Below are 21,353 nucleotides of genomic sequence, written 5' to 3' on the forward strand. Positions count from 1 at the left end.
AATTCTTAGAACAAATAATCCATACATTAACTATTTCTGTGAGGAACTGATGGGATGTATTTTTCTGATCATATGCTTTAAACTAATATTGCTTCTAGGTAAATAATTTCTGAGGGTTTGTTGGGTTTTTTTTGTTTTGTTTTGTTTTTTGTATTCTGGATCTCATCTACTTTTCCTAAGAGAGAGAAAGGGGTTTCTTATGATTCTATTATCTTTTTAAATGCTTTCCAGTCCTGGGGAATAAGCCCAGGCTTGAGAAGCCCTTATGATATACTGTAGAAATGCCTATGATTCTTTTATTCTTCTCTTTTGGATTGACTCACTTACCTATATTCAAACTTGTGATTGCCTAATGCCTCTTCTTAATTCTGAATAGTTGTGATTCCTTTTGCCATACTTTGGAAATCTCTAATACTTGGGTCAAAGTACCATACAGATTTCCTTATTAGATTGACTTTTCAGCTATTCATTTCCCCTGATGGGTTGCTATTCTGTTTTAGTCAGTTGCCTTTTATTTTATTAATCAGAAGGATCCTTTTTTTCCTAGTTTACAAAAATAATGCTTATTGGCATTTATTGTTTATGTACTTTGTCATAGAATGAGCTTTGAACATTTATCCAATCCATTCTAAACCCTTAAAACATGAGAACAAACTGGACTTTGGTGATTGCCTCCCTTTAATCATGTTTACTGTAATACAAAAATACATTCATATTTTAGGTAAAGTGATTTTCCAGACCTATTGGCTCTTCTAGGATACTATATAAGTTGTGTTTTTTAGATGATTTATGTGAGGAGTATAGTTAACTATATTTGAAAGCATAAATTATATGAAATCTCTTATGAAATACTTTTATAAAATAGTATGAAATATTTCCTTTATATTTCTGTATTTATTAGTGTTTCAGTACCTTTAATTCAGATAAAAATGTTATATGTACCATGATTTAAATTTTGTAATTTTTATCTAGGGTTAAGTTTGGAACAAGTTGATATTTTATGGCATTGTTTAGTAGAAGATTCTGAGTGTTATGATGATGCACTCCATTGGTTTTTAAATCAAGTTCGAAGTAAAGATCAACATGCTATGGGAATGGAAACCTACAAACATCTTTTCCTGGAGAAGGTAATATTATTTCTTGACATTTTTTTTTTTCTCTCTTTTCTTTTTTTAGAGACATGCCTGTGGCATATGGAAGTTCCCAGGCTAGAGGTCAAATCAGAGCTGTAGCCACCAGCCTATGTCACAGCCACAGCAATGCAGAATCCAAGCTGCATCTGTAACCTACACTACAGCTCATGGCAACATCAGATGCTTAATCCACTGAGTGAGGCCAGGGATCAAAACCACCTCCTCATAGATACTAGTTGGATTCATTTCCACTGCACCACAATAGGAACTCCTCTTGACAGTTTTATTGTCAAGAGGATTATTATTTTTTTTTTATTTCCTTTTTCTCTCTTGAAATATAAACTCGGTATTAATTTTTTTTTTTCTTTCAACATACTTGTTTAAAAAAATAAATTTGGAGTTCCCATCATGGCGCAGTGGTTAAACAAATCCGACTAGGAACCATGAGGTTGTGGGTTCGGTCCCTGCCCTTGCTCACTGGGTTAATGATCCGGCGTTGCAGTGAGCTGCGGTGTAGGTTGCAGACGCGGCTTGGATCCCACGTTGCTGTAGCTCTGGCATAGGCCGGTGGCTACAGCTCCGATTCGACCCCTAGCCTGGGAACCTCCATATGCCGCAGGAGCAGCCCAAGAAATAGCAAAAAGACAATGAATAAGTAGATAAATAAATTTACTTATTTTTAGCAGTCCTTATATAATTTTTGCTCCTTAGATTTTGCTTTGTCTTCCAATGTTTATATCTAAATGAATACTTGGTTTGAATTTACAAAAATATATTCCCTAGCCAAGGTACTTCAGCTAACAATAATTAGAATAACTCTTAGATAAAGACAAATATGAAATATGGTGGGTTTTTGATGTTTATTTCTAGAAATCATTATTAATATTGTAGTTAAATTTTTCAGGCATTGGTGCCCACACCTGCTAGTATGAGAGCTGTATTCTACAACTCTTTCCTTAGTTAAATGGTTGTGGTTTTAGCCAGTCTTCTGGAAAATAGAAGTCATTCTTCAGGTTTGTAGATTCCCGTGAAGTACATTTTTAGGAGGTGCTGTCATGATATTAAAGATACTCATCTAGCCAATTTTTGTTTTTATTTATCAGATGCCACAATTGGTTCTGGTGATAGTTTTCCATTTTAATTTTAAAACATCAATGATAATAAAGCAATAGACTTTAGTATTTTTCTGTGCTAATTTTTGAGATTATGAAGGCTCTCTGTGAACTCTCATCTTTGTGGTAGAATTAAATACATGAAGAATTTGGTAACATAAACTTTTTTATGATTTTTATTTTTTCCATTATACTTGATTTACAGTGTTCTGTCAATTCCTACTGAATAGCAAAGTGACCCAGTCATGTGTATATATATACATTCTTTTTCTCATATTATCCTCCATGATGTTCCATCACAAGTGACTAGATATAGTTCCCTGTGCTATACAGCAGAATCTCATTGCTTATCCACTCCAAGTGCAATAGTTTGCATCTATTGACCCCAGACTCCCAGTTCATCCCACACTCTCCCTCTTTCCCTCTTGGCAACCACAAGTCTGTTCTCCAAGTCCATGAACTTTGCTATGGAAAGGTTCATTTGTGCCATATATTAGATTCCAGATATGTGATATCATATGGTATTTGGCTTTCTCTTTCTCACTTCGCTTAGTAGAGTCTCTGTTTCCATCCATGTTGCTGCAAATACATTATTTTTTTTAAGGCCGAGTAGTATTCCTTATTGTGTATATAGTTCCACATCTTCTTAATCTGTTCATCTGTCAGTATGCATTTAGATTGTTTCTATGTAGGTAATATAAACTTAATCGCTTAGAGATTTAAGACAAAACTACGGGAGTTCCCAATCATGGAGAAGCAGAAACGAATCTGACTAGGAACCATGAGGTTGTGGGTTCAGTCCCTGGCCTTGCTCAGTGATTAAGGATCCGCATTGCCAGGAGCTGTGGTGTAGGTCGCAGACGCAGTTCAGATCCTGCATTGTTGTGGCTGTGGCATAGGCTGGCAGCTGTAGCTCCGATTCGAGCCCTAGCCTGGGAACCTCCATATGCCGTGGGTGTGGCCCTAAAAAGCAAAAAAAAAGAAAAAAAAAAAGAACTACGAATGGACTTTCAGCTATGACAATTTCAGGCTCTAATATCTTTTTGTTTATCTTATTTTGTTTTTTCAAGCTCTAACTTGATACAAGCTGTATACGTGTATAAGATACACATCTTATAAATGTGTATGGTGTAGGTATACAATAAATAATAAAATTCTTTGATTTCCTCTGATTTGTGTCTATATTCATCTAAAAAATGTAACATATGTTAGGTTTCAGTTATGACGTGAATAAAATTTTCTTTAAATTATTACTTTTTTTTTTTTTTTTTTTTTGTCTTTTTGCCTTTTCTTGGGCCGCTTCTGCAGCATATGGAGGTTCCCAGGCTAGGGGTTCAATCGGAGCTATAGCCACCGACCTACACCAGAGCCACAGCAACACAGGATCCGAGCCACGTCTGCGACCTACACCACAGTTCATGGCAACGCCGGGTCCTTAACCCACTGAGCAAGGCCAGGGATCGAACCCGCAACCTCATGGTTCTTAGTTGGATTCATTAACCACTGAGCCATGACAGGAACTCCAAAATTATTACCCATTTTTAAAAAAATGTTTTTAAATTATCATGAAACATCTGAGCTGAAGTGTTTTATTCTGCAGTGTTTTTAGTAAAACTAGGTTTGTTAAGTCTGTCGTGTTAAATCCAGTGAAATGAAATCTAATTTAATTATGACACTGAAACTATTTTCAAAAAAATTTTTTTTGAAGATGCCCCAGCTGAAACCTGAAACGATTAGCATGACTGGCTTAAACCTGTTTCAGCATCTCTGTAACTTGGCTCGATTGGCTACCAGTGCCTATGATGGTGGTTCAAACTCTGAGGTATGGATTAAGGCTTGTTATTTTATTAGGTCAGCTTGTGGAATTTTTTTTTTAGTAATCTCAGATTACTTAATCATAATAGTCTACCAAGCATTGAATCTACTAAGTATGGAGACTTTTCTTCTAAGGTTTTAAAAAGTTATCTTTAGGTTTTAAAAATTTTACAAAACAAAGATGGTGATTTTTCATTCCTAAAGGTAACCTTGGTTGTGCTTAATGAAAACTTGTGATACAAACTTCCACCTATAAAGTAAAAAGTCACAAGGGTATTATGTATACATTGGAAATATAGTCAATAATATTGTTTAACTAACAACTTTGTGTTTGACATGATAATTGCTCTTACTGTGGTGATCATTTCATCCTGTATAAATATATTGAACCAATGTGCTATATATGTGAAATTATTATATTGTGTGTTAATTATAAGCTAATTAACATAACTAATTATTCCTTCCTTGATTAATAAAGACTTTGCCATGTAGAAGGTTGATTTGTCGAAAATTTGATTGTCATGGCATTTATAGTAACCAAGCTTTTAGTTGCTCTTAGGTAACTACAGAGTTCCTTTTGGTGATTTCTGTTCTGGAATAGAATATACCTATCTCATCTCTGACCATGAGGCATAATGATCAGTTCATTAACTGAAGATTTACAAACTGCTAATCTCTAATGGCTTAGAGTTCCATTTACCTTATTGGATGGTTGTGTGATTTTTTTGTTGAATTCTTCATTTCTGGACTCCCCTGATGTAGACTGTTAATTTGAAAGCCTTCCTTATTGGACATTTCAGTTTAATAATAATGATAGCTTTGGTTTATGCAGAATCTGCTCACATTTTTCATTAATTTTCTTTAGAGATTGAGTGTATTATAAAGAGAAAAGTAGAGAAAACTGATGTTAATCCATGTGGTAAAGAATAATTTTAACTATATTTAACACACTTTCATAGTGTCTTCCTACCTTCTTTTCTTTTCTTTCTTTTTTTTTTTTTTTTCGCCGTTTCTAGGGCCGCTTCCGCGGTGTATGGAGGTTCCCAGGCTAGGGGTCGAATCGGAGCTGTAGCTGCCGGCCTACACCAGAGCCACAGCAACGCAGCATCCGAACCGCGTCTGCAACCTACACCACAGCTCATGGCAACGCCGGATCCTTAACCCACTGAGCAAGGGCAGAGATCGAACCTGCAACCTCATGGTTCCTAGTCGGATTCATTAACCACTGTGCCCTAACGGGAACTCCCTACCTTTTCTTATTTTAATAGTATTTTGTTTTGTTTTTGCTTTTATTTTTAAATTTTTCTTTCTCAATTTTTGGCCTTACCTGCGTCATGCAGAGGTTCCCGGGCTAGGGATTGAACCCATGCACAGCTGTAACAGGGGCACAGCAGTGACATTGCTGGATCCTTAACCTGCTGAGCCACATGGGAACTTCTGTTTTTGTGTTTAATTTTTTGGTCCTGACTCTTTGATAGCACTGTGATAAGTTTCAATTTGGTGATTTCACACAACTAGACAGATCTAATTTATCTAAGTAATAATTCTCTAAAGATAATACTGTTCTTTAAGTAGATAATGTAAATACTAAGGCTGTTCTGTCACCGGTTTATTTTTCTTCACCCTGCTCAACTTTTGAGAACTTTTATTCTTCATTTTTTCTGTACTTTTTAGTGAGAATGTTCTTTTCATCTCATGGTTAACATCATAAATTTCAGTGACAGTTTGAGTTATTGTATTTTTTTTTTTTTTTTTTTTGCTTTTTAGGGACATACTCATGGCATATGGAAGTTCCCAGGCTAGGGGTTGAATCAGCTGTAGCCGCTGGGCTATGCCACAGCCACAGCAACATGTCTGAACCATGTCTGTGACCTACACCACAGCTCATGGCAACACTGGATCCTTAACCCACTGAGTGAGGCCAGGAATTGAACCTGTGTCCTCATGGATGCTAGTCAGATACGTTTCTGTTGAGCCACGATGGGAACTCCAGAATTAGCATATCTTTTTAATTTTCTGTGAATACCTGAAAGCAATGACTTAGTTGGATGAAAGCATCAACGTGTTATGTTAATATATGTGTGTTGTTATCCCTTTGCAGCATGTTTTGAGGATTGGTTTTTTTCCTACTATGTTGTCATGACTTTGAGTTAAATGTTAAACACATACATAGTTAGATGATATATAAGTATTTTTAGAACCAGTACAAATAGATTTCAGTAATCGAGGAAATTTTCAAGGCTTTTATCCTTATTGCTATTTAGTGTTAGTTAATAACACTAAGTAATTAGGATTTTTCTTTTAAATACTTTATAGGATATTAAAATTCTTTAGTATTGTATGACTTTTAAATTTGTTGCTTCAGTCTCCTAATAATTTACATTGACAAATAATACCATTTATAGATGTCATATTTTTCTTTCTTAGCTTTGTGGTATGGACCAATTTTGGGGCATTGCTTTAAGAGCACAGTCTGGTGATGTCAGTCGTGCAGCTATCCAGTATATTAACTCCTATTATATTAATGGTGAGTGATTTGAAATATTGTCTAATAGGTAATTTTTTTTTATGTAAGTATTTCTTATTTAGGTGTAATTTTTTTCCTTGATATGCCTAAACAAGAATATGAGATTGATATACATGTCTAAATATCTGATTTTTTAGGTAAAACGGGTTTGGAGAAGGAGCAAGAATTTATTAGTAAGTGTATGGAGAGTCTAATGATAGCTTCTAGCAGTCTTGAACAGGAATCACACTCAAGTCTCACAGTTATAGAAAGAGGACTTCTTATGCTGAAGACACATCTGGAAGCATTTAGGAGAAGGTAATTTTTTAATACATTATTAGAATGAATTTAAGCCTTTTTTAAAATTGCTGATATGTCCAAAAGTACTCTTAAATTAAACTGAAGGTTTTCTTGGGGGCAGGTAGAAAGCATAACTTACCAAAAGTGAAGAGTTAGTAATGAAAGTAATTTTTATCATGATATGTACCGTTTCACCACAGAGTAGGCAGTATGGATTCCTGGTAAATATTGCAAAGCTTTAAAAATCATAACACTCTGAGAACATGTGCATGAATAAGAATCTCTAGACAGGATTCCATCTCTAAGAAAGTATTACTGTGATTGAGATAGCAGAACACAGCTACCAAAGAAGGTTTCACTGAAACCCTCACCAAGAACATCAGATAATCTCTCATAGTTGAATCAATTTGAGTCATTTGTTTCATTTGCTGTTTTTTTTTCTTCCTGGACTAGGAGACAGTATTTTAATTTTGAATTTCCATTTACCATGGAAACATGATCAAAAAATTCTGTGTTAATGAATATCTGTATAATTAATTTAGACATACCCTGTGTAATACAGAAATAAAGCAAATTAACATTTATGAATATATCGACTGAATTGAAAGGTGAGTAGATAGTTTTAATTAAGAAATTCTGTTTGTTAAAAATCATGAGTTAATGTGAAAGTACAAAGAACTGTTGAAAAAATTGTTAATAACTTTTTTCAACTTCAGAGCTTAGTTTGATAATGAAAAACTTATATAATTGATACAGTGACATTTTGCTTAAAATATCAGGAAATACTGAATAATAGAGAAATTTCTACACATTCCTTATAATAACATGGCTCCATGATTTAAAACATGTAGGCATTACAGAATTCTTTATTTTGATTATGATTGTAATTTGTAGAAATTCTACTTAAATGGTTCCTTGCGTTTTTAAAGAATGTTTAAGGGAACTCTAAGGTTTTTTTGCACAGAAACTTAATACTGCCTCATAACTTACCACTTTAAAAGCTAAAAATAAAAAGCAAATGTGGTCATATGTCTTATTCACATTAATGAAAAAATTAATACGTACTCATAAAATTCAGATATTATACTTAGATAATATTATAAAATATCAACATCTCTATAATCTATCTTTTCCTATCAGAGATAATTACTGTTAATGATATGATAAGTATTATTCTAATATTTCTCTGTGCTGCAGGGTCCACAAATAACAAACTAAAAGGTCCTGTTGGTTCAAGCCCTTAGTCTTCGTATAGTGTTACCCATATTTTAAAAATTAGCACCTATTTCAAAAGTCTTTTAAAATGTATTGTTTCCTAGGAGTCAGTGATGCATTTTATAAGTTTAATGAACTTCAGTTCAAAAATCCCTTCTTAGTTGTACAATTTTTTTTTAATTCAAAAAAAATGTTTGTACTATCCTTGATAGAAATCTTTGTATTTGTTCACGTTTTATTCTAAAAGATAATGTTGGTGTTAAATAATTTATATAAATACTTGTGGGTTGCCAGTAAAGAAATAGAATTGAGTATTCAAAAACTAAGAGCTAGTTTTAAAATATTAGGAATTTCCATGCAAATCTTTGTGTAGTATCATTGTAATTTCAAGTGTTTAATGTGCTTAGTGCTAATCCTAATTTAAAATTGCCTAACATTTATAAAATGAAAATATAAAGTAGTAATTATGTTTGTGTATTCCTTATATTAAAAGAGAAAATTTTAAAATACATCTTTTTAAAAGGATTTTCTTTTTAAAAAGAGATAAGGTTATAAGCTTAAACACTGGTTCTCAACCAGAAGCAATTTTGTTTCCTAGGGAACATGAGGTAATGACTAGAGACATTGCTGATTATTACAGCTTAAAGGAGAAGACCATGCTATTGGCATATAGTAGGTAGAGGACGCAGCCAGACATTGTATAGTGCACAAGATAACCCCCTCAGGACAAAAAGATTAAGATCATTCTTTTGCTTGTAGAAGCTGAACATTGAATCACTTCTAGGAAATCAAGTACATTTATTCTCTTATTTGCACTCTTTTATTTCAGAATTGCTTATTAGTTTTAGAGATTGATAATTTTTTTCTTAATTAAATTCAGGTTCCCTGGATCCTGTCTTCAACTGAAAATCAGTTAGAAAATTGACGGATATTTAGCAAGCATCATGCATGATGCCTGTCTCCTTTGAAATATTAATCTTCATAATTCATTTTATGATTTTAGCAGTTGTGGAGTCAGCTTTCAGGTTTTTAGGCTGGTTATTAACATGTATTTATCAGAATACATTTCTGTCTTTGAAAATATTTCATAATACTTGTTTTCCTCTTGAAATTAGGAATGACAGAGCTTGCCATTTTACTTGCTGGATTAGTTGGTTTCTTTAAATTCCTCCTGCCTCTGCTACTCTCCTCCAGCCTATTCCTCCCCCTTTAAAAAAAAATAATGTTCTTAATGGGACTCTTCTCCCCCCTACCCCCAGTAATTTCTCTTGGAAACTATTTTTTAAGGAGCTCTTAGCTATTTATACATTCAAGTTAGATTCCATATGATGAATCTGAACTTAATGTTAGGACATTTTGTGGACTCTTTCATCTTGTAAAATAGTAAAAACTTACATAATATTGGAACGGTTTAAAATTATATGCTTCCTATGTGTGGTTTTTATGTATTTTAGGTTTGCATATCATCTCAGACAGTGGCAAATTGAAGGCACTGGCATTAGTAGTCATTTGAAAGCACTGAGTGACAAACAGTCCCTGCCGCTAAGGGTTGTATGCCAGCCAGCTGGACTTCCTGACAAGGTAGTGACATAGTTTTAGTTTCCAAATTGATAACATTTCCCAGTTCCAATATATGTTCTTTTTGTATTTTTAAATTGGTTGCATCTCATATTTCAGATGACTATTGAAATGTATCCTAGTGACCAGGTAGCAGATCTTAGGGCTGAAGTAACTCATTGGTATGAAAATTTACAGAAAGAACAAATAAATCAACAAGCTCAGCTTCAGGAGTTTGGTCAAAGCAGCCGAAAGGGAGAGTTTCCTGGTAAGTCCACCAGTTCAAATTTCATATTTTCCAGGTTCTATTATATATCAACTTCAAACCTTACTTCTTTGAAGACTACCAACCATGTTCATGCATGGCTCCCCCCATCTCTCTCCTACCCTTGGGTATAGTGCCATTGATTCTTAGGCAAGAATAATGGTTTCTTTAGATGTTATTTGCAAACACTTGTCTGCATTTTTCTCAAAAAAATTTTACTTTTGGAGGTTATTTGATAAGCGATGTGGGGATAATAAGTTTAAGTGTCCATATACTAACTACCTAGTACCCAGTTTTACCTAGTAAGTTTTTTAGCTATTTTGATGAGTTTTGGTTTTTCAAAGCATATGAAAACAATACAGCTTTAAATTCCATCCGTGCACCTCCCCTTCCCTCCAAAGAAGTTACCACGTTAAGAAATTTTTCATATGGTCCTGAAAGGTATTTTTGATTCCTCCCTTACTGTTTAACCAGGGGTGGATTTTTAGTGTCTTCCCATAGCACATAAAATAGGAGCTGATCAGAAGAATATCCATGAACTATGTTATTTTTTACTTAAAATCTAAAGGTCTGAAATTATAACAGGCAAAATACATATTTTAAAAAAAATCCTAAAGTTTTAAAAGTTTCTTTTTAGTACTTTTAACTTGCCTAAGTGCAGAGTGATACTTCTTTGGCATTCTTTAGTAAGGAGCCAACAATTTTACTACAGCATGTTTAAGATGAAAGCATATGTATCTTAAGTATATCACATCTTAAATTTTGTTCTTAAATAATTAATAAGGGAGTTCCTGTCATGACTTAGTGGTTAATGAATCCAACTAGGAACCATGAGGTTGTGGGTTTGATTCCTGGCCTCGCTCAGTGGGTTAAGGATCCAGTGTTGGTGTGAGCTGTGGTGTAGGTCGCAGACACAGCTCGGATCTGGTGTTGCTGTGGCTCTGGTGTAGGCCAGTGCCTACAGCTCTGATTGGACCCCTAGTCTGGGAACCTCCATATGCTGTGGGTGCGGCCCTAGAAAAGACAAAAAGACCCAAAAAAAAGTATTCTTGGTAGAAGAATAGATGTTGAAAAGTCTCCTTACTACACCTGTCTCTAAACCTCCCATTTCTCTTCTCCTGAGGCAGATGTTCTTACGTAGTCTTCAGGAGAAAAGAAGATATTAGGAGTAACAACCCTCCACACAATCAAAAGTTCATGTATAACTTAAAATTGGTCCTCCATACTCACAGTTCTTCCATATCCATAGTTCTGTGTCTGTGGACTCAGCCAGCTCGGCATCATTAAGTGCTATAGTATTTACTATTTAAAAAGTCTATTTATAAATGGATTAGCACAGTTCAAACATGTGTTCAGGGGTCAACTGTATACTTAAAACATAAATGGTAGCATTCCATTTATACGCTACTACCCTTTGTTTGTAGTGTTCAATAGTTTATTAGTACATATGAAAGTTACCTTATTCTTTTTAAGATCTGCTTATTCTATAATAGGGTGTTACCATGATTTATTTTACCTATTCTCTACTAATGGACATTTAGGTTGTTTCTCTTCATGTGATATTACAGTATTAATAGAGAGTTTCCTTAATATATATATTATGTAAGTTGGCTAACTACCTAGTTATGGAATTTTCAAGTCAAAAAATCTATTTTTGTTATGTTGAAATATACTGTACCTAAGGAAGATAATATGAAATTAATAATAATGAAAACCTCCAGTGTACCTACCACCCAGATTAAGAACTAGAACATTATTAAAAGCTAGTGTGTCCCTCCCTCCCTGATATCATCCTTTTCCACTTCAACACTATCTTCATTTTTTAGGGTGTGTGTGTGTGCGTGCGCGTGCGTGTTTAGGGTTTATTTTGATTTTGGTGTTCTTTACTTTACCTCCTAAAGAATGTTTTAGTTCTGAGAAATAGATAAGCCTGCACAAACTTGATGAATTAAGGAAAAGAGGAGTATGGCCACTAAGAGCGGTACTATGTAAGGCATCATTTGACGAAAACAACCCAAAGAGGGTGTGCTTTCTGAAGGTACTTACCTGAAGATCAATATAAAGCCTCATCTGAGGTTTATCAGTGGGAAAATTCTCAAGTATAGGTCTTGGCACATTGAAGACTGATCTTAGTGCTGTAATGTTGACAAAATGGTGAAACAGCCAACAAAAATATAGTCAGAGTCTTTTTCTAATCTCTTCATGACCTACTTTAGCTCTCAGGAGTAGACCAAAACAATTGCTTGTGTGAGATCATATGAATGTCTTCTGCTCATTCAAGCAGTAGGACCTGAAGATGAGAGCAGACACTTCACTTGCATATGGTTAAGATGGTCCAGGTACAGAAAAGAACCTGGGCCAGGTTCATTCACCATTCAGTCCTCAGATAGAGAAAGTATTATGAAGGCAGCAGAGCTTTTGGTCTCAATGGGCCTCAGTAATACATTTTTCTAGTTACACTGATCGTGTTGATTGTCCTCTAGATCTGATGCATAGCAGTTGGATATGCTTTCTCATTTTCCTGGTAATTGTTTTTGTTTCTTTTTCCTATGTTGAATATTCTGTTTCCAATAAACCATGCCTTTACTAATTCACTTTTTTTTTTTCCTGATCTGCAAAGCAATTGTCCAGTAGTTTTTCTTTTTCTTTCTTTTTTTTTTTTTTTTTTTTTTTTTAGGGCTGCCCCAGCGGCATATGGAAGTTCCAGGCTAGGGGTTGAATTGGAGCTATAGCTGCCAGCATACGCCACAGCAACTGGCAGATCCAAGCTGCGTCTGTGACATACACCACTGCTCACAGCAATGCTGGATCCTTAACCCACTGAGCGGGGCCAGGAATCAAACCCTCATCCTTATGGATCCTAGTTGGGTTTGTTTCCGCTGAGCCACAATGGGAACTCCTGTCCAGTAGTTTCTTGAGAAAAGGTTGTTGTGGGATAAGGCTTTTGATTCTTTGAATAATTAATAATGTATTTGTAGTTTTTTTCGTACTCTAAATGGTAATTTGGCTGGGTATAGAATCCTAGGTAGGAAATAATTTTGTTTCAGAATTTTTGAGGTATTGCTCCATTTTGTTTCTTGGTTCTCCTTTTGGTGTTATTCTGAAGCCATTTTGACTTTTGATAGTTTTTTTCTTTGAGAGAGAGCTTAATGTATCTTCTTGTTCCTAATATTCTGAAATTTTACCATAGTTGGCCTGAGTATGTATCTGTTTGCATCAGTTGTAATGGGTACCTTACTATTTAGGTATTTAAAGGGCCCTTTTAGTTTGGCAACTTGTGTCTTTTTAAGTTTGGGTAAATTTTCTTGAATTAATGGTTTTTTGTCTTCTATTTTATCATCTCTCTCTCTCTAGAAATTATTCTTCTACATGTTTCATCTCTTGAACTATTCCTTATTTCCTTTCCTGTATTTCATTTCTTTGAGTCTTAATTTCCTGAGAGATGTTACAAATTTTATTTTGCAACTTTCTATTGAGGTTTTCATTTTTGCTGCCATGCTTTTTATATAACTAACATCTTTTTTTTTTTTTTGACTCTTAAATCCAGATGCATGGTGCTTGCATTTTAACTAGAATGTTTAGCTAATTACCTAGTTATTTTCTTTTAATCTCATCACATCTTTAACCTTATATCTACGACTTTGGCATTCTTCATTCTTAGGTATAGATTGTAATTTCCACTTGCTTTCTTTTTGCTTCTGCTTTCTATTGAACTTCCTTTAAAAAATGTTTATGCTAGAGTTCCCCCTGGGGTGCATAGGGTTAATGATCTGCCTTGTCTATGTGGAGACTCTGGTTTGATCCCTGGCTCAGTGCAGTGGGTTAAGGATCCAGCATTGGCGTACACGTGGTGTAAGTTGCTGATGTGGCTCAAACTTGATCCCTGGTCCCGGAACTTCCATATGTTGTGGGGGCAGCAGAAAAAGAAAAAAAAATTTTTATATTGCAAGTCTGGTGATGAATTTTCTCAAGTTTTTTATGTCGGAAAAAGAAGTTTGTTTTGCCTTTTTTTTTTTTTGGAGGGAGGGCTGTTGTGCCTGCAGCATACAAAAGTTTTTGGGCCAGGGATTAATAAATCCACATTAATAAACGCCACAGCAGTGACCCAGTCCACAGTAGTGACAACACTAGCTCCTTAAACTTGAAAAGCTGTCAGGGAACTCTGGTTTTGACTTTCATTTTTGATGGAAATTTTCACTAGATTGGAATTTGAAGTAAAAAAATAATTTCTTTCAGGAATTTTTTTATAAAAGTTTTCCCATTATCATTTGGCTTGCAAACTTTCTGGCTGAAAGCTTATAGTTTTTCCTATCTTTAATCCTTTGTAAACAGTGGGGTTTTTTTGTTTTTGTTTTAGGTTGGTTTTGTTTTGTCTTGCTTGTTTTGCTTTTTTTAGGGCCACACCTGCGGTATATGGAAGTTCCCAGGCTAGGGGTTCAATCAGAGCTACAGCTGGCAGCCTGTGTCACAGCCACAGCAAAGCAGGATTCCATCCTCATCTGCAACCTACACCACAGCTAACTACAACACTGGATCCTTAACCCACTGAGTGAGCCCAGGGATTGAATCCACAGATTTGTTTTCACTGTGCCATAATGGGAACTCCCAGCAATGTATTTTTTGTAACTTGGTTGTTTTAAAAGATTTCTTAAATTGAAGTATAGTTGATGTTGTGCTAATTTCTCCTAAACAGCGAAGTGATTCAATTATACATATATAGACACATTTTTTTAAAAAATATTCTTTTGTATTATGTTTTATCATAGGCCACTAAATACAGTTCTCTGTGCTATACAGTAGTCTTTGTTGTTAATGACCTCCATGTATAATAGGCTATGTATTTTTTCTTTAAAATTGATTTTCAGTAGTTTGATTACTTGTGTGCCTTCTTGTGTTTTTGTCTCTGTGTTTATGCAGTTTGCGCTTCTTAAGGGTCCATGTATTTATAATATTTACCAAATTTGAAAAAGGTTAGCAATTATGTATTTTTTCACATAGTATTCTTTTCCCTTACTCATCTGCATAATTTCTGGGCCTCTAATTAAATGTATCTTAGATTGTTTGTTAATGTCTCACAGACCACTGAGATGCTGTTCTTCTCCTTTTCTCCTTTCCTTTATTTTCTTCTTCTTTTTTTCTTTTCCTTCTCTCTTTGCTCCTTCCTTCCCTTTCTCCCACTTCGTTCCCACTTCTCTTTCCCTCCTTTGATAAGTGATCTTATTCCTGTTCCAAATCAGTATAAATGAGATTATAGGTTATAAATTTATCTCTGGTTTAAAATAGAACTTTTTGAGGTCTTTCTGTTACTGTAAATTCATTGGATTTCAGCTTAAAAACTTGGTATTGTCTTTCTTTTTTTTCCCTATCAGATGTTTATAAAAATTTTTTAATTTATTACAGTTTCAAACAGTAAAAAATTAGATGTGTGTGGTCTAATATATCATCATAACCTAAGAATTTTTAAGATTTCTTGTTTTGAAATATTCATTGCCTTAAGAGTTTACATTTTTTGGAGTTCCTGTCATGGCTCAGTAGTTAACGAATCCGACTAGGAACCATGAGGTTGTGGGTTCGATACCTGGCCTGAATCAGTGGGTTAAGGATCCGGTGTGTGCTGTGGTGTAGGTCGCAGACACGGCTCAGATCTGACGTTGCTGTGGCTCTAGCGTAGGCCAGCGGCTACAGCTCAGGTTAGACCCCTAGCCTGGGAACCTCCATATGCTGCAGATGCGGCCCTAAAAAGACAAAAAAAAAAAAAAAAAGAGCGTTTAACATTCTTTAAGGCAGTAACTTTTTCCAGAACTGTTAAGAAACAAGCAATTTATTTAAGATTTCAAGAGTTCATTTAAGAATTCATTTAAGAATTCAGGAGTTCAAAAGATACTCTCAAAAGCAGTAGACGATAGGAGTTGCCATTGTGGCTCAGCAGAAATGAATCTGACCAGTATTCATGAAGACACGGGTTTGATCCCTGGCCTCCCTCAGTGGGTTAAGGATCTGGCATTGCCATGAGCTGTGCTGTAGGTCACAGACATGGCTCAGATCTAATGGTGCTGTGGTTGTGACTTAGGCCAACTGCTACAGCTCTGATTCAACTCCCAGCCTGGGAACCTCAGTATGCCACATGTGCGGCCCTAAAAAGCCAAAAAGGAAAAATGTAGTAGAAGATAGAAAGCTGTGAAAATCAATTCAACTGTAAAAATTTCAGTTAACTATAAAAATCAATTCAACCATTATAATTGGAAGGTAATGTTATGTACACAATGTATAGACATATCTCACATACCCAAAATCTAAACTACTAGCAATCTAAGTTATTTTAAAACAAAGTCATCCATGTTTAGGGTATCTAACAAACTAGGAAGTAAATCAACTCGATACTATTTTAGCAACCCTTTTTTTTTTCTTTTTAGAGTCTCACCTGCGACATACAGAAGTTCCCAGGCTAGGGATCAAATCAGAGCTGCAGCTGCTGGCCTACACCACAGCCACAGCAATGCCAGATCTGAGCCACATCTGCAGCAATGCCGGATCCTTAACCCACTGAACAAGGCCATGGATCAAACCTGAATCCTCATGGATACTAGTTAGGTTCTTAACCTGATGAGCCATAATGGGAACTTTTGGCAAGCCATTTTCACTAAGGATATTTCATGTCACTATTATAAAAGGATCAACAATCATAGATTGTATAAGATTATCTCAATAAAGATGTAATTTAATAAAAATCTGTCAAAGTATTAAAAGTTTAGTATAAAATTTCTGTTCATGTAGTAGCCCATTTTTTTTCTTAAGCACTAATTTTTTATTGCATGAAATAATGGATAAAACATTAGTATCATAAGCGGGAACTCATAATTTGTTGGTAATATAATGAAGAATAGGAAATAAATCAAGTGAGAGTTCCTGTTGCGACTCAACGGAAACAACTCAACTGGTATCCACGAGGATGCAGGTTTGATCCCTGGCCTAGCACAGTGGGTTAAGGATCCTGCGATGCCCTGAGCTGTGGTGTAGGTCACAGACACAGCTTAGATCCTGTGTTGCTGTGGCCGTGGTATAGGCCAGCAGCTGTAGCTCTGATTCAACCCCTAGCCTGGGAACTTCCATATGCCACAGGTACAGCCCTAAAAAACAGAATGAAAAAAAGAAACCAAGTGCTTTGTAGCAATATAAAAAATTTAATTAGGTTTCTCTTAATGTGAGGTCTTTGAGGAATGATGAGAATAAAACTTTTTGAGACATATACAAACACTTGAAAAAGTGGTAATATCTAGCATGTTGTTGTACATCTCTGTTGTAGAGATGCAATGTTAATTTCTTTCTTAATATGTTACCTCAATCTGAATGAATTTTTATTTTAAATTGGATAAAATTACTCTTAATAATTGTGAGTAAACTAAAAAATAACAAGTTCTGAGAGGAAAATTCAAAAGAGTAATAAATGAATAAATGTTCTATTATACATTTAAAAACTAATATGATCTGTTGAATTGTTAAGTAAATAGCAATAGATAACAAAGAAGTAGTCTTGTATGACATGTTTAGGGGAAGAAAGAAAAAACCTGTTTCTAATATTCAGGATGAATTTAAAGTATTTTTTACACACATGCACACACAATAAACTCTAGGAAAATTCAGAAGAAATAGGATTGGATATTTGTCAAACCATTGCGAGGCCGAGGTCAGGGTTTCTAGTCTTAGAAATAATGAGAAAGGAAACAGTCGTAGATTTTGCTACACAACACTTAGCTATATGATGGTTACGCTTAAGGAAAATTACTGAAATGAATCTTACTGGAAGAACTCATTTTCCTTCCCTGTGTTTGAAATATTTTCTGATAGAGTTTTTTATGTGAATGGAGGGAAAAGATAATTGTTAAATGTTATTTGTCTTTATGGAAAGCAGTAGTCCTTTTCTTCCTGAAAATAGCTGTTGTAATGCCGGTCCAATGGAATTTTCCTACATTAAGTTAATGAAATTTAACAATATTTGAGTTTCATTTATTCATCAGATATATAATCATTGTGCTCAATTTTCTTCCTTAGTCAAGCATTTTCTTTAAAATTTTTTCATGGGTTAAACAGTAAATAATTTGAGAGTTCCCACTGTGGTTCAGCAGATTAAGAACCTGACTAGTATCCATGAGGATGCAGGTGCAATTCCTGGCCTCACTCATTGGGTTAAGTAAGGATTTGGTATTGCTGCAAGCTGCCACTTAGTTCACAGATGCAGCTGGGGTCTGGCGTTGCCATGGCTGTGGCGCAGGCTGGCAGCTGCAGCTCTGATTCAACGCCTTGCCTGGGAACTTCATATGCTGAGGGTGTGGCCCTCAAAAGAAAAAAAAGAAAGTAATTAATTTGAATGCCTGCTGTTCTAATGATGGGAATATATCCATGATCATAATAAAATTTCTGCCTTTGTGGAGCTGGGCTTTTTTTTTTTTTTTTTTTTTTTTTGCAGGCGGGGAGAGACATACTTAAATATATTTTCAGATGCTAATAAGTGCTTTAAAGAAAGAAAGATCAAAGTAAGGGGTTGATAATGAGATAAAGCTCCTGAGATTGATTAGTTGGGAGGAGTACTTTTTATTTATTTCTTTTCTTTGTCTTTTTGCCTTTTCTAGAACCGCACCCACAGCATATGGAGGTTCCTAGGCTAGGGGTCTAATCGAAGCTGTAGCTGCTCATCTATACCACAGCCATAGCAATGCCAGATCTGAGTGTATGTGTGACCTATGCCACAGCTCACAGCAATGCCAGATCCTTAAACCCACTGAGCAAGGCCAGGGATTAAACCCGCAACCTTATGGTTCCTAGTTGGATTCATTAACCACTGCGCCATGACAGGAACTCTGAGGAGGACTTTTTAGATCTCACATTTGATGAAAGGCTTGAAGTAACTCTGGAAATGATCCATGTGAATTCCTGGGAAGATACGTCTTGGACCGCAAGATGGGAATATGCTTGGTGCTTTCACGAAATAACATACTTGGGTGGCTAAAGCATGTTTAGGTAGGGATGATGATGGGAAATGAAGTCAAAGTCAAAGCACTTTAATGCAGCCTAGAAATGAATTGCCTCAATCTGTTGAGTTCATTGAAGTTACCATAATCTAGAATGTTGTAGCTCATCTTTTTTCTTTCCATGTCAGAACTGTGTTTTTTTCTTCCCTATAATCTATCTTATTTCGTTTTGATGGGCAGTAACAGCAAAGAGAGAACTCTGATCATTATGAATAGATACTGGTAACTTGTGAACTGTGGCATTAATGAATCTGTTCCTACTCCATGTATTGCTGAGGGGAAATGTTGCAGGTTCCCAGAAAGCTCCATAGGGTTTTTTAATCGTAAAATTTTTTATACTATTAAGCAAGCAGGAATTGATCTAATTAGGCAGGTGCTAAAGGAGGATTTTCTTGCAATGTTTACTGCCTGAAGCTAAACCCAGACAACAGAAAATAGCTCAGGAAGCATGCTTAACACTATTTATACTTTGCTCAAGAGTTATATTTAAGCGTAACGCCCAGTGGAATTAATTGCTATAACCATATACTCATGTCACCAAATAAGTTAAGTATTATAAAAATGTTCACTTAAATTTTCTACTGTTTTAAAGGAGGCCTTATGGGACCTGTGAGGATGATTTCATCTGGACATGAGTTAACAACAGACTATGATGAGAAAGCACTTCACGAGCTTGGTTTTAAGGATATGCAGGTACACATAAATGTGGTTTGAGTTTTAATTATCTATTGACTGTTATGGTCATAGTTATGTAATTGAAGATATGGTTCTAAAATAGTTGTCATTGCCTTTGTTATATTAGCATTGTCAGGGAAATAATTTTCTGCTTAGGTTTATTAAACCGAAAACTTGATATGTCTAATTATATGTTGATTTTTCCCCTCTTGCTTGTTTTTATAGATGGTATTTGTTTCTTTGGGTGCACCACGGAGAGAACGGAAAGGGGAAGGTGTTCAGCTGCCAGCATCTTGCCTGCCACCCCCTCAGAAGGACAACATTCCGATGCTTTTGCTTTTACAAGAACCTCATTTAACTACTCTTTTTGATTTATTAGAGATGCTTGCATCATTTAAACCACCTTCAGGAAAAGTGGCAGTCGAAGATAGTGAGGTGACTCTGTCATTTCGTTTTCACAAAATCTTATCTTCTATTGAGTAGAAAATAATTTTCTCAATAATCTCTTAAAAGCAATAAAGTCTAGGAACCCATGTATTCATTCATTAACTGTTTAAGTGCCTAACATCCCAGGCTACAATTTTAAGTGTTATTTTACAAGGATCAAAATAGGCACAGTTTCAGCCTTCACTGACTTCTGTGGGGAAGAGTTAATGGACATGCCTAACAGATGAATAGTTTCAGGTAGAGATAGCTGCTATGAATGAAACACAAACATGAAACATGAACATGACGTGCTATTATTGGGAACAGATGATAGAGACTTATTTATATATTTGATCAGGGAAGGTTTTCTCTGGGGGAGACCATATGTAATTTGATTTTCAAGGATGAAAGGGAGTTTACTAAAAGAAGAGAATGAGGAATGATCTGGATAGAGTAAACTGATTCCTGAAGCCCTTGGTATTTAGGGCTTCCGTAGGCAGGTCTGGGAATTGTTAGAGAGCTGCTAGTAAGTAGAGTGTGGAAGATAATGGGAGAGTGACGTGAGAGGAATGAGATTGAAAAGGTAAGCAGATCCAAACTGGCCATTGCAAGCTGTTTCCAGTTTACTCAGAGTAAAGTAGATGACATTTGAAGTATTTTAAGCAGAGGGAGAGACTAATGTCTTTTTATTTTGAAGGTAATAGGTTTGTTTTGTAAGAACAGAAAAAGCAGTAGTAACCTGATGCACTAGTCCAAGGAAGAATTGACTTTAATACACCTTTTTTTAGTGATAACCTACAAACTTACTTCCCCAGCCCAAACCTGTTCTCTGAGTTCCAGACTCGTATATCCCGTTGCTTACTTGACGATTCCACTTACGTTCCACAGGCATCCATTCTTTTTCATCTCAAGTGGAATCTCCTAGTTGCCCAAGCCAGAAATCTGGCCTCCATCTCTGTTTTCCTGCTTTTGAAGCCTAGTCCATCCCCATTCCTAATGCAGTCCACCACCAAGTGATATTATTTTGACCTGTTGTCCGCTTAATTTATTTCCACTGCCTCAATTCTGTTTCAGGGCACCATCAACTCTTTCTTGGAAGAATCATTAGTTTTGAGATTGAGTGGCAAATAAAATAGTGGTGACTTTCCTTATGTTAAGCTAACTGTTCTTTCTTTCCCAAGAATGTTAAGTAGCTTCTTTCTATGTTTCTAAAATATGGTTGGTCATGAATGACCAAATTGAGACGTCTGTTCCCAATGACCTACTTTCTCTTGTGGTGGTTCACTCTTCCTTAGAAACCTGCCTTTTGTTCAAGCAGAATAA

At 35.4% G+C, this 21,353-nt stretch overlaps 1 protein-coding gene across 15 annotated transcripts in view; it reads left to right on the forward strand.

The window, feature by feature from the left end:
• USP34 (ubiquitin specific peptidase 34) overlaps positions 1–21,353 on the forward strand; it is a 258,619-nt gene that overhangs the window by 125,372 nt on the left and 111,894 nt on the right. For all 15 annotated transcript variants that reach the window (XR_002342703.1, XR_002342702.1, XM_021087489.1 and 12 more), the window contains 8 exons: positions 973–1,127; positions 3,954–4,067; positions 6,488–6,587; positions 6,725–6,884; positions 9,536–9,662; positions 9,759–9,906; positions 19,522–19,622; positions 19,830–20,039. Coding sequence is in view for 13 of the 15 variants with exons in the window: in XM_021087489.1 (XP_020943148.1) it covers positions 973–1,127; positions 3,954–4,067; positions 6,488–6,587; positions 6,725–6,884; positions 9,536–9,662; positions 9,759–9,906; positions 19,522–19,622; positions 19,830–20,039 (1,115 nt within the window). In the remaining 2 variants the exon portion in view is untranslated. The remainder of the gene's footprint in view (positions 1–972; positions 1,128–3,953; positions 4,068–6,487; positions 6,588–6,724; positions 6,885–9,535; positions 9,663–9,758; positions 9,907–19,521; positions 19,623–19,829; positions 20,040–21,353) is intronic.

The sequence above is a fragment of the Sus scrofa genome, chromosome 3 (genome assembly GCF_000003025.6).
Source record: "Sus scrofa isolate TJ Tabasco breed Duroc chromosome 3, Sscrofa11.1, whole genome shotgun sequence".
Lineage (NCBI taxonomy): Eukaryota > Metazoa > Chordata > Mammalia > Artiodactyla > Suidae > Sus > Sus scrofa.